At 45.0% G+C, this 13,088-nt stretch overlaps 1 protein-coding gene across 6 annotated transcripts in view; it reads left to right on the top strand.

The window, feature by feature from the left end:
• The window catches only part of NOCT (nocturnin), a 29,910-nt gene that overhangs the window by 4,879 nt on the left and 11,943 nt on the right, over positions 1–13,088 (top strand). Inside the window, exon 1 of one of the 6 annotated variants that reach the window (XM_072755244.1) lies at positions 6,413–6,546. The exons of 3 other annotated variants lie outside the window; for them this stretch is intronic. In XM_072755244.1, coding sequence (XP_072611345.1) covers positions 6,428–6,546 — 119 coding nt within the window. In that variant the 5' untranslated portion in view covers positions 6,413–6,427. Of the gene's footprint in view, positions 1–6,412; positions 6,547–13,088 lie in introns of those variants that run through there. 2 more of the 6 variants (XM_026018458.2, XM_072755246.1) reach the window with 2 other exon arrangements.

The raw sequence follows: 13,088 nt of genomic DNA, 5'->3' as shown, positions 1-13,088 counted from the left end.
GTGGGTAAATATACCGTGTAGGTTCTGATGATGTCTGCTAATGGAGACGTGAAGCAATTATTTTCTGATTTCGTAGAACTAGGCGGCGGAAGGGAGGAAGCATCTTTATTTGCTTAAATTCTCAGGATTTGTATGCTTGAATAAATACTGGGAAATTCAAAGATGTGCACCGATATTTGGCTTCATACATCTTTGTACTTTCGTGAAAAACAGGTAAAACATTTTGGGTTTATTGTTAGAATAGGCCAAGTGGATAGCCACCTGGGTGGCTCATTCTGTTAAGCATCTGAGTCTTGACTTCAGCTGGAGTCATAATTTTAGGGTTGTGAGATCAACCCCAGACTCAGACGCCTTGTCTCCCTACCTCTTATTTGCGTGTTCGCTCTCTCTCTAATAAGTAAATCTTTTTTTTTTTTTTAATTCTTTTTTGTTGTTGTTTTATTTATTTATTCATTCATGAGACACACAGAGAGAGAGGCAGAGACACAGGCAGAGAGAGGAGAAGCAGGCTCCCTGCATGGAGCCCGATGCGGGACTCGATCCCAGGACTCCAGGATCACACCCTGAGCCAAAGGCAGACGCTCAACCACTGAGCCACCCAGGCGTCCCTTTTTTTTTTTTTTTAATTCTTTTTTGTTGTTTTATTTATTTATTCATTCATGAGACACACAGAGAGAGAGGCAGAGACACAGGCAGAGAGCGGAGAGAAGCAGGCTCCCTGCACGGAGCCCGATGCGGGACTCCATCCCAGGACTCCAGGATCACACGTAAATCTTTAAAAGAAAAAAAAAATAGGCAAAAGCCAGCCTTCCCACAGGGAGTAGGACCTCAAGTGGATAATTTTAGCTGTTGTCTCTGCATGGTGTCAAAGGAACACTTAATATACCAGGTACCGTGAATTCTGTGTCAGGGATCTGGGCAGGCATGCTTTGGAAAAAGAGGGATAAAGAAAATTATTATTGTCATATTTGAATGCTCCCCTCCCCCCCAAAAAATAACTTTTTTCTCCTTCCAGCATCAAAAAATGCGTGGGCCTATTCTGATCTTCTCACGTGGGGCCTGAGCATCTGGTGATTCTGGTGTATAGCCTGGAGGACAGCCAGTTACAACACAGGTGGACACCCAGCCAGTGAGGACATCTGTTTTACTAAATGCACAAAAGCCTGCCAGAAGTTTCTTACTGATACATTGATTCTCATGCCTCCAAAAGTTAGATCGTGCTATTGGATTATGAGGGATTATGGAGGAAGGAGGATAATATATATATGCGTATCCTATACAAATATATGTGTCATACAAACACATATGTGTTATACATACATGTATGTGCATATACTTTGAGAGAGAGAGGGAGCACAAGTGACCTCGGGAAGAGGGGGTACAGAGAGAGAATCTCAAGTGGGCTCCACACCCAGCTCAGAGCCCAGGGCTCAATCTCAGAACCCTCATCAGGGACGCCTGAGTGACTCAGTAGTTGAGCTCTGCCCTTGGCTCAGGGCATGATCCCAGAGTTGTGGGCCCAGTCCCTGTGTCCCTGCATCAGGCTCTTTCTGCAGGGGGCCTACTTCTCCCTCTACCTGGGTCTCTGCCTATGTCTCTCAAGAATAAATAAGAATTTTTTTTTGTTGTTTAAAGAAGAACCCTGAGATCATGACCTGAGCCAAAAACAGGAGTCAGGTGCTTAACCGACTGAGCCACTCAAGTACCCCGAAAGGAAAATTTTAAAGCCAGTTTTATTCCATCTTCAGAAAAGAGGTAGTATGAGAAGTCTAGGAAAGTAAAGTTACAATGCAGACAAAATTACAGCAGAGAACAGTTGCAGTAGGATGTTCAGGGAGTCCCTGTTGTGCCTCCTCCCACTGTCTTCCTTTCCCCCAGCTCTTTGAGCTTCCAGTCCTTGAGTAGGTGCGTTGCCAACCTGCAGATACACTTGTGGCAGGGTACAAAGTAAATTAATGTGCAGATTCTTTTTTCTTTTTAAAGATTGTATTTATTTGAAAGAGGAACAGTTAGCCAAAGTGCACAAGCAGGGAGAGGGAGAAGCAGACTCTTCACTGAGCCAGGAGCCCAATGTGGGGCGATCCAGGCATCATGACCCGCGCCGAAGGCAGACGCTTAACTGACTGAGCCATCCAGGCACCCCTAGTTTGCAGATTCTAAAGATACCTTTAATATAATAGTTTTATATTTTTTATGTTTTGTTATTGCGGATTATGGAGGGACTGCTGAAAGAACTTTGTCTTTGAAATCGTATATAGGTCAGATAGGTTTGCTGAGAGGTATTCTGGAATTAGTTTCTCTTTTAGGTGGTTCATTGTTCTGAATTTTATTTGGAAAAAAGTCATGATGATTTTTAAAATTCAGTTTAGAAAATTACGAGTAACAGATGCCCGTTAATAAAAATCTTTCCTTCAAAACTTTAAATGTCTATTGAGTATTTCTAGAAGCTTACAGGATTTTTCTTAATCCTTTATGTTCCAAAATTCCATCAGGAAAAATGTCTCAGCATTGAGGGAGCCCATTTAATCTGAAAGCATACCTTTCTTTAGCAAAGGAAAAACTCTGTTAGTTTTTGGATCATTTTATCAGCCCTGTCATCTTATTTTCATGTTCTTAAACTCCTGTTAGACAGATTGGTGGCCATGTGGATCTGTCCTGTGTCTTCTCTCATTTTTTAATGTCTTTATCTCTTCTCCATTTTGTGAGGTTTCCTGAATATTTCTATTGCAGTCATTTAAAATTTCTAGACATTCTCTAGTTCTAGAATCCCATTCTTGTTTTGTGTCCACAGTACTGTAGCTTTAAATATCCGGGGCTCTATATGCCTGTTCCTCCCACGGGTGTCTCCTACAGGGGAGAGCAGTTTCCGTGTCCTGTGAATGGGAAAGTCACGCGGTGGGTGGACAGGTAGGCTCCCCGAAGAGGGAGCGGGCTGGAGGCCTCCACCTTTGCCAAAGCTAGGAAGGTTCTTTCTGTGTGTGCTAATCTGCGTAAACTCCTTACTGTACTTCTAAAATTTTCTTGTGATCTGACTTAGACCTTGATCTTTTATGTATTTTTTTTAGTGATCTCTGCACCCAGCAGAGGGCTCAAACTCATGACCCCGAGATCAAGAGTCTCCTGCTCCTGTGCCTGAGCCTCTAGTCCGCCTTGCCTTTAGGTCACCCTTGATAGCCCTTCCAAGACATACCTACCTCCCACTTTTTTGGGACGCGTTCTCTGGTTCTGCCCCAGGTAGAAGCCACCTTTGGCAGCTTCTATCTAGGAGAGGGGAAAGTAGGGTAACCACAGCTGCTTCAAAAGCCCCTGTTAAATGGACTTACCCTAACACTTGCCCGCCTGCCCTTTCTGCCTTCCTGGAACTTTGGGCGCATTGGTGGCATCCTTTCTTGTCTATTTCATTCTTTTTAAAAATTTTGACACACATAGTTTATTCCTGAAAGCTCTTAGGAAGGAAAAGTGAATGTATGTTCTACTTCATGCCGAGTGACCTATTGAGTGAAACCTATCAATTCCCATTTTGTTTTATTTTTTTAATTATCTGTTTCAATTCCCATTTTAAAAATGAGTGGTAGGAATAGAGATTTTTAAAGCTGTTTACAGTTTTACTTCAGATTGTGGAAGATAATTCTTTTCTGTACATGTGCTTTAATTATTCAAGGGAGGCCAGGGAATTTTTTTTTTTTTTAACTTAAAGATTTTGATTATTTTTGTAAGAGAGCGAGCATGAGCAGGGGGAGGGGGAGAGGGAGCTGTAGGCTCCCTGCCGAGGAGGGAGTGGGATGCAGGACTGATCCCAGGACCCCTGGATCCCGATCTGTGCTGAAGGCCGACGCTTCACCAGCCGCCGAGGCCGGGCCACCCAGGCCCTCAGGCCGCGGAAATTCATACGTGAAGATTGTCTTCCCCTATTTCAAGTGACTGAAAATTTTTCATTGGTTTTGTGAAATATATACAAACTGGTGATTGATTTCAGTGCAATATGATCTAGAACAGGGATCTGCAAACTTGTGCTGCAAGGTGGGAAATATTTTAGGCTTTGGGGCCCATTCATCTGCGTCCCAGCGAGTGTGGAAGCGGCCATGGACGACACGTCCGCTTTCAGACGCCGAAATTCCAGTTTCCTGTAGTTTTCCTTTGCCATGAAATAGTATCATGGTGATTTTTTTTTCCAAACATTAAAAAATGTGCACGATCCGCAGCAGCCAGGAGGGGCTGTGGCCGGCGGGCTCCACCCCGCACCCGCGCCCGCGCCCGCCTGTGCATTCCCAGCTGTGCCGACGGCCGCTGCCCGGGGCGCCCTGTGGTAACGCAGGCTTCGCTTCTGAGCCAGATTCAGTCAGTTTCTGCCTTTTCACGTCTCACCTCAGGGGACGCCGCCGGCAGAGCCGGGCTTGTGGAGGCGGTGGGTCCCCTCCGGCGGGGCTGCATCGGCCACGACGGTGGCTCGCGGTCCTCGTGTTTGCAGACCGGGACGATGAGGGTCCCGGATGAGGGTCCCGGCCGGCCCTCCCGGCATCCCCGGCACGGCCACGCCCCCTCAGGCGCCCTCCAGGGCCGGGCCCCAGCTCTTGTGCCATCCGGAAACGGAAACGGAAACGCTGCGTGCCGACCCCTCGCGACCCCTCGCGTCTGTGTGTTTCTGTCAGACGGCGAATGGGAGGCCCCCGCGCTGGACGGGCGGAGGGCGCGGAGGGAGGACGAGGACAGAGGGCGCGGGAGCGTAGGCCTGTGGGCCACCCCCACCCCGACCACGACCCCGACCCCGACCCCGGAAGTGCGCTCGCTCGCGGAATGGGGCTCGTGGAATGGGACGGGGGAGCGGCCCTTCACTGACCTGAGGGTTCCCGGGTGCGTCCAGGGGAACTGCGGCCTCACGGCCCCCGGTGAAGTGAGCGTGACCCCCACATGAAGAAACAGGACTAAAGAGGCGCATAACTCGTCGGGCCCCGTTCGGAGGAGGAGGAGCTGGGAGCTGAACCCAGGCAGCCGGACCTGCGTGCCGGTCTAGGGCCGTGTTCGCGTCTGCTGAACTGCAGCCTCATCTGTTTTGTTTTGGGTTTTTTAAGATTATTTATTAGTGATAGACATGGGTTGGGGGCGGGCAGAGGCCCAGGCAGAGGGAGAAGCAGGCTCCCTGCAGGGAGCCCGCCGCGGGACTCGATCCCGGGACCCCGGGGTCACGGCCTGGGCCGAAGGCGGGCGCTCGCTCACCCGCTGAGGCAGCCGGGCCTCCCTGTGCCTGATCTTACCTGAGAAGAGTTGGAGCTCGGGTCACGGGACTTTCCTGTACTCTGGGACTTGCCTGCTGAGTGTTCTGTGCGCCCGTCACGTTCAGTCAGCGGTGCTCGTGGATTCGAAGACTGGACACCGCCTACAGGGTTTAACTCCCACCGGAAAATATTATCTTCCTAAATTGGCCCTTAATCCACAGGATCCAGGAGTTAATGTGCTTCACGTCCACACTCCTACACAGTTTGAAGGTGACCCTGTGCCTGTACCAGTGGGGCTACCTACTAACACGGAGAGGGCCCCAGCTACGATCTCACGAAATTCTAGAAAGAGAGCTGTCTTCCACAGGGTCTTGAGACAAGTGACTTAAACTGGTGAGCCTTAGTGACCTCATCCCTGAAAGAGCCCCAGGAGCTCTTAAGACCGTAACAGGTATCACAGGTCAAAGTACTCCGCGGTCCACGGTCCTCCATCAGCGTGAGGCAGCTCCTCCGGCAGTGTTGACAGGATTCCGTGGCACTTTGCTGTCTCTTGGCATCTTTTCTTTTTTCTTTATTTTTAAAATTTTAAGTCCAGGATAGTTAGCACATAGTGGTGGTACTAGTTTCAGCATCTTTCCTTTTATGGGCCAGGTATTTGAGGTAAAGGAGGTAGACACAGCCCCTTCCCTCTTGGAACTTAGAGTCTAATAGGTAAAGGACCAGGATTGTACAAAGACCAAGGACAACTTAATAAGCGAAGCTGACCAGGTGTAAGAAAGGGCTTGGGGGATCCCTGGGTGGCGCAGCGGTTTAGCGCCTGCCTTTGGCCCGGGGCGCGATCCTGGAGACCCGGGATGGAATCCCACATCGGGCTCCCGGTGCATGGAGCCTGCTTCTCCCTCCTCCTGTGTCCCTGCCTCTATCTCTCTCTCTCTATCACAAGTAAGTAAGTAAATAAGTAAATAAATAAATAAATCTTAAAAAAAAAAAAAAAAAAAGAGGGCTTGATTGATAAAGCTGCGCATGCCGGGAGGCCATAAATCTTTATTGATTTCTTCAATAAGTATTAGATAAGCATCCAGGCTGGTCATGTTGCTCATCTTAGGGGTGTTAGCACTCACTGGTCCTGAAGGCCACGTTTATCCGGGAAGCCTCCTGGGAGTCTGCTGCTGAGCCAGCTGGATTTTCTGGAATGGTTCAACAGTGGCCAGCAGATGGCAGCAGAAGTTTGCCGTTCCCCCAGCCTTCGTGACGTCGGTCCTTTACAGTTCCGTGTGCTCTGTCGTGTGAGGTTTTCTTGGGCCGAGGTTGGTCAGCTCCAGCAGCTTCCCAGGTGTGTATGCAGATTACCTTGGGGTTTGTTTGGTTTGGGTGTTGGATCTGTTTTTTTGGACCAAGTCACAGATTCAGGAGACAAAACTCAAATTAATTGTGAGAGAAATTATTCACAGACTGAATTGTTCGGGCAAAGGCCAGGATATGCGACTGCTGGGTAACTCGAGACACGCTGCGTGGAGAGAGATCTTTCTGGTGTGATTTCTCGGTGCTGTTAGGATGCCTGGAACGGAAAGCCTGGTCAGTTGGGGTCTCAACTGTTAGGTTCTCATCCAGCGTCTTGATTATTGGTGTGAAAGTGTTTCATTGAACCCCGTTCATTTCCCTCTGATGGCTGACACCCGGGAGCTTGTGTTGCGCTCTGCCTATTGCTTCAGAAGCACGTATAGTTAGTTGGTGACACAAAGAGTAAACATGTGTTCTGTATTTTACTGATTAGCCCACTTTTGCTTTGTTTTCTAGGAAAGAGATGAGTACACGGGCGTTGTTTACATACTGCCACTGTACTTCAGGAATCTAAATCTCAATTCTCTGGCAAATCTTTAAAGGCTATTATGAAAGAGGGAAGATTTATCTGTTCTATAAAATAAGATAGCGAGGCAGTATAGGGTCAAAAATACCCATCTCCACAAATACATGTAAAACCCACCTAGAAGGCAGTATGAGTGCCAAATAAAGTTTAACAGAGGTTTTGGCAAGATTTTGTACTTTTCAACATCTTAATTATCATAGGGATGAATTATTTGTGCTATCTCACCTGGGGAAATTGGCTTTGGATGTTGAGCTGTTCTGAACCCTGGACAGTTTTCACAGAGCTCCATATAGCAACCCCTATTATGGCATAAAGCTAAGTACAATGGCTTGAAATCTGGGAGTTGGACATTGTTTACGAATGGAAAGAATTTTTTTCAATTGGTTCATACTCTAAAAGAAAAATAAACATTATCTTTTTAAAAACAGGTAAGAAACAATGAGAACTGTTACTAAGTTACTTCCTTATTGTAAAAGGGCATAATAAGAGCAGCTACCTCTTAGGATTTGTAATGAGATTTAATTGAAAATGCAATCAAAGCAGGCAGAAGAATTTGTAAATGGTGCATGTTAAGGATTCAGTAATCCTTATTAGCTGCTGCTGGCATTTTTAGGATGGGGGGGGGGGGGGAGAGAAGTGCCCCATAACCTATAGCTTGCTTTTGTTTTCAAGATGACATAGCCTTATTACTACACTGCAGTCCTTATGTGGGTGGAAAGAGCACACGCACGGGCTCGCTCGCTCATGAGCAGTGGGGCTCAATCCCAGGACTCTGGGATCCTGGCCTGAGTGGTGGCAGATGCTTAGTGGACTGAGCCACCAGACGTCCCTAAAACAAACTTAGATATGTGCTTTGTGTTCACCTGATTTAAGTGACATGTCTGCTTTCAATCTATTGCTTTTTTTTTTTAAGATAAAAAAAAAGTTTTCATTTTCTTCCCAGGAGATTGCCTTGTCCCCCAAAACAGGATGTCTGCACTTTAAGGTGGTTGATCTAGAATAGAAATTCTCACTTTTTACTTACTGAATCCTTTTTTTAGTCTTAAATTTTGAGGGCCTAAAGAACTTTTTTGTTTATGTGGGTTGTATTTGGTATACATGTCGATAAATAGAACATGAGAAATGTAAAAATATTTATCAAGTCATTTAATAAAATCAGTATTAACATAAATAACTTTTTTTTGAAAGTTTTTATTTATTTATTCATGAGAGACACAGAGAGAAGCAGAGACACAGGCAGAGGGAGAAGCAGGCTCCATGCAGGGAGCCCGATGTGGGACTCCATCCCGAGTCTCCAGGATCACGCCCTGGGCTGAAGGCAGGTGCTAAACCACTGAGCCACCTGGGCTGCCCCCATAAATAACATTTTTATGGAAAAGTAGCTATATTTTTCAAAGCAAAAAAATTAGAGTGTCACTGTTTTACATTTTTGAAAATCCCTTGAAGTCTGGCTTAATAGGAGACAGAACTCATATCTGCTTCTACATTCAATATGTTGTGATAAGTTGTTTTGGTTAAAGTCAATGAAGAAGGGCAGCTCCGGTGGCGCAGCGGTTTAGTGCCGCCTTCAGCCCAGGGCGTGATCCTGGGGTCCCGGGATCGAGTCTCACGTCGGACTCCCTGCATGGAGCCTGCTTCTCCCTCTGCCTGGGTCTCTGCCTGTCTCTCTCTCTCTCTCTCTCTCTCTCTGAATGAATAAGTAAATAAATAAATCTTAAAAAAAAAATCAATGAAGAAAATCCAGTCTCACAGGTATGTAGTTGGAAAAAAATTACTTTTAACAGCATTTTTAGATAATTTTGGTTACTCTTTGTGGTAGTTTCTATGTTAGTAGTCATTTGCTACATGGTGCCGTTATCAATGAACTTTTTGTATTGTTACATTAAAATCAATGATGTGTTGCTTTGAATTTTTTAATCCATGAGTGATTTTGTTATCTGTCATTTGGAAAATGTGGGTTACCTGGGTTATGCAGATTTTTCAAATATTAATACAGTATCAGAAAATAGCATTAGTTAATATACTACCCATCTTCTCAGAAGTCTTTAAGTATTTTGAACCTGTCATGCCCCTGATGTCAGGTAAAAGTTTTCCAAAGTTTTCACTTGAAAACAAAAAAATTTTTTTTAAGATTCTATTTATTTATTTGACAGCGCGCATAAGCAGAGGGAACCGCAGGGAGAGGGAGAAACAGGCTTCCCAGTATGGGGCTTGATCCCAGGACCCTGGGATCACAATCTGAGCCAAAAGCAGCCTCTTAATCGACTGAGCCACCCAGGCACCCCTCACTTGAAAATTTTTATCATTGATGCAAATAACTATCTTTTATTTTCCTTAAAGTGACAGGCTCACTTACACATTTTTTTTAAAGATTTTATTTATTTATTCATGACAGACACACAGAGGCAGAGACACAGGCAGAGGGAGAAGCAGGCTCCCCACAAGGAGCCCTATGTGGGACTCGATCCTGGGATCACGCCCTGGGCCAAAGGCAGACGCTCAACCGCCGAGCCACCCAGGCGTCCCTCACACATTTTAGTGAAAATGCCTGATGTCCTTATCTGATTAACTGTACTTGGTCAGGTTTACCTTCAGGTGAAAATGGTGCTCTGTGAAAAAGGGGGCTATTCATTTTGCAACTCAAGTACTTTTCTGTAAGACATTGAATTTTGGTATGCAGCAAAAGTGCTTTATATGTATTTTCCATTGTCACATATAAAAAGACACATGTTATCTGGATGCCTGGGTGGCTCAGTGGTTGAGCGCCTGCCCTCTGCTCAGGGTGTGATCCTGGGGTCCTGGCGTGGGGTCCCACCGAGCTCCCTGCAGGGAGCCTGCTATCCCTGTCTCTCATGAATGAATGAATAAATAAATAACCTTAAAAAGACATGTTATCAAGGTTCAAGATTTAACAAAAATACTACTGCCTCATTAAGGATGTTTTTAAGTAAAACTGACCTTTTTTAAAAACTGAGAGTGTCTGGTGGTGAAGAATACTATGGCTACTGATGGTCTGATGCCAATGCTTGATTCATGTTAAGGCAAAAGCAGTTTTAACATGTTTGTGGATAAACAGAAAAATGGTATATTAGTATTATTATGAAAGTAAGGGCCACGCATACCTCTAAAAGGGTCTCAAACATCCCCAAGGGTCTATAGGGCACCCTTGGAGAACCCCTGCTAGAACAGCTTCATTAGTGGGCTGTTAATTTCATTGGGTCAAGACCAGCATTCTTAAAAAATGAAAGGGAATACATTAGGGAATAGCACATATTTCCTGCAGATGAAATAATCATTTTGTGAAGCTCATTAGATATTTATATATGCCACGGTGTGTACTGAGTTGGGAACATAAGCTTCATTTGTTGCTTCAGTTTTTACATTGACTGGCTTAAAATATGTATCCTACCAAGTTATACATATAAGTATATAAATATTCATATGCATTTATTATATATGCTCACAGAGTGACATGTGAAAAGGCTTTTTTTTAATGACATTTTTAACCTAATGTGTTCATCACCACAGAAATGTAGTATCTGCTGAGGAGTGATAAGACAAGGCATCGGGACCATCTCGGGCCACAAATAAATGCAGGGGTTCCCTGGGTGGCTCAGCGGTTTAGTGCCTGCCTTTGCCCCAGGGCGCGATCCTTGAGTCACTGGATTGAGTCCTGTATTGGACCCCCGGCATGGAGCCTGCTTCTCCCTCCTCCTGTGTCTCTGCCTCTCTCTCTCTCTCTCTCTCTATCACAAATAAGTAAATAAATAAGTGCAAGCAGCATTCCTTAGATGTAATGTTATATTTTATTTAAAAATGCTTTAGAGTCCTGTCTTTATTTTATCCTCACAATAATTCTGGACATATGAAGATATAAAATGTATGTAGCATGGGAAAAAAGCAGCTAGATGGCAGAGATAGCTAAATGGCAGACAGCAGGTGGAAAACCAGAGTCCTACAATATACGTGTCTGTAATTTATCTCTATCTGTACACCTGTGTGTATAATCAGTGAAACATGGATTCATCCTGCGACTTCTGACTCTAGCTCAGTACCGCGTAATTCATCCTGGATTATTTCCTTATTTCCTTTGTCTGTAACTTGCCTCTTTCAGTGAGAAATATGGTTCCCACCCTCCACTGTCCGCCCCTTGTTCAGCCCCAATGTGTATGCGAAGCAGTTCTGGAGCTGTTAACACCTGCCACCCCCGTGAGAAACTTTCCTCACTGGAGTACAGTTCCTTTAGACTTGAGCTGGGTAGTTTCCCATCAAAACGCTGTTTCCCGAAATTACTCAGATCACAGCTCTTTTTTCACTTGAATCCCTTTTGTAAGATTGCCATACATTTGTACTACAGTTAGGTTCGTATGTTGAAATCTACATTCTGTCCTGATTGTTCCGTCTTCTGATTGGTATTTTCAATTTGTGCATGTTAAAGTTTCTTTTTTGATGGATGGTTGTATGGATTTTGACGAATGCATGGGGTTGTGTATATCCCAGCCTAGGGCTGTACAGAGCAGTTCCGTCACCCTCAAAATTCCCCTAGTCAGCCACCACTGTCCCCTCCTCTACCCCCCCAACCTCTGGCAGCTACCAATCCATATAGTTTTGCCTTTTCCAGAATGTCGTATGAACAAAACCATATCATATGTAAGTTTTAGGGTCTGGCTTCTTTGATTTACAAAATACATTTGAGATTCATCCATGTTGCATGCATGAATCTTGCAAATCAACAATTTGTTCCTTTTCATTCCTGGATACTGTTTTATTATTAGCATGTGATGTGCTGCAGTAGTTTACCATTCCATGGTGAAGGGCATCTTGGTTGCTTCCAGTTTGGGGCAGTTATTAATAAAACTGCTTCCTAACGTTTTTGTACATATGTTTTTTGCATGAACATAAGTTTTCAGGTTACTGTAGGTAAAATACTTAGGGGCAGGAGTTCTGGGCCATATGGTTAGTCTTGTATTTAATTTATAAAAACCTTGGGGATCCTTGGGTGGCTCAGTGGTTTAGCGCCTGCCTTTGGCCTAGGGCACGATCCTGGAGTCCCGGGATCGAGTCCCACATAGGGCTCCCGGCATGGAGCCTGCTTCTCCCTCTGCCTGTATCTCTGCCTCTCTCTATGTCTATCATAAATAAATAAATCTTAAAAAAAAAAATTTAAAAAAACTGCCAAACTGTCTTCCAGAGGGGCTGTTCATGGGAAGTAATAAATGGCAGTTTGTGAAGGAGTGGTATTGTTTCTTATTTAAATATTTGGTAGACATACCAGTGAAGCATCAGAGCCTGGGCTTGATAATTCAGTCTCTTTGCTGCACTAATTGAACTACTCCCATAGAGCTTGAGGGGCTGGGGGGACTAGCTCTGGTGCAGGAGTATTGCAGATTATACTCTTCTTTCCTGAAGTCCAGAAGCTCCCATGAATATCAAAGCTCCTTTTTGCTGTATGCCTTTGATCCATATTCAGAGCATTGAAATGGTTGGTTTTGAGAGTTCTCCTTAGGTTTATAGAGCTTTGGGAGGAGAGGGATTTGTGGGCTCCCGCATGCCCATCAGGTCCAAAGTCTCCTGCTTCTGTGATTTTCCCTTTATTGTATCACCATTAGCAAACAAGTATGTATAATAATAGCCTCCAAAAATTCTCTTGCCTCCATCCCTAGCCACTGCTCATTTCTCTCGACTCTTTCAGGGCAAAATTTCCTCAGATTGGTTCTCTGCTCTGTCCTAGCTCCTCTTTTCCCCACAACTCCACCAAAAATTGAAAATTGCTCGTTAAAGCCACTGAAGTTTTCCATGCTGCTAAATCCAGATGGTCTCAGACTTCATTTTCCTGGAACTGTCAGTAGCGTTTGACACTGGCGGTAACTACTTCATGGATGAAACACTTTGTTTACTTTGTTTCCAGGAAGATCATGCTCCCCTTCCTCTTCTGCTTCTCTGGCATGTCATCCTCGGATTTTCACCACATCTTCCCCAGTTTGCCCCAGAGCTCAGCCCTTAGACGT

The sequence above is a fragment of the Vulpes vulpes genome, chromosome 4 (assembly GCF_048418805.1).
Source record: "Vulpes vulpes isolate BD-2025 chromosome 4, VulVul3, whole genome shotgun sequence".
NCBI classification, from domain to species: Eukaryota; Metazoa; Chordata; class Mammalia; order Carnivora; family Canidae; genus Vulpes; species Vulpes vulpes.
This window is presented reverse-complemented; position numbering and strand designations above follow the sequence as displayed.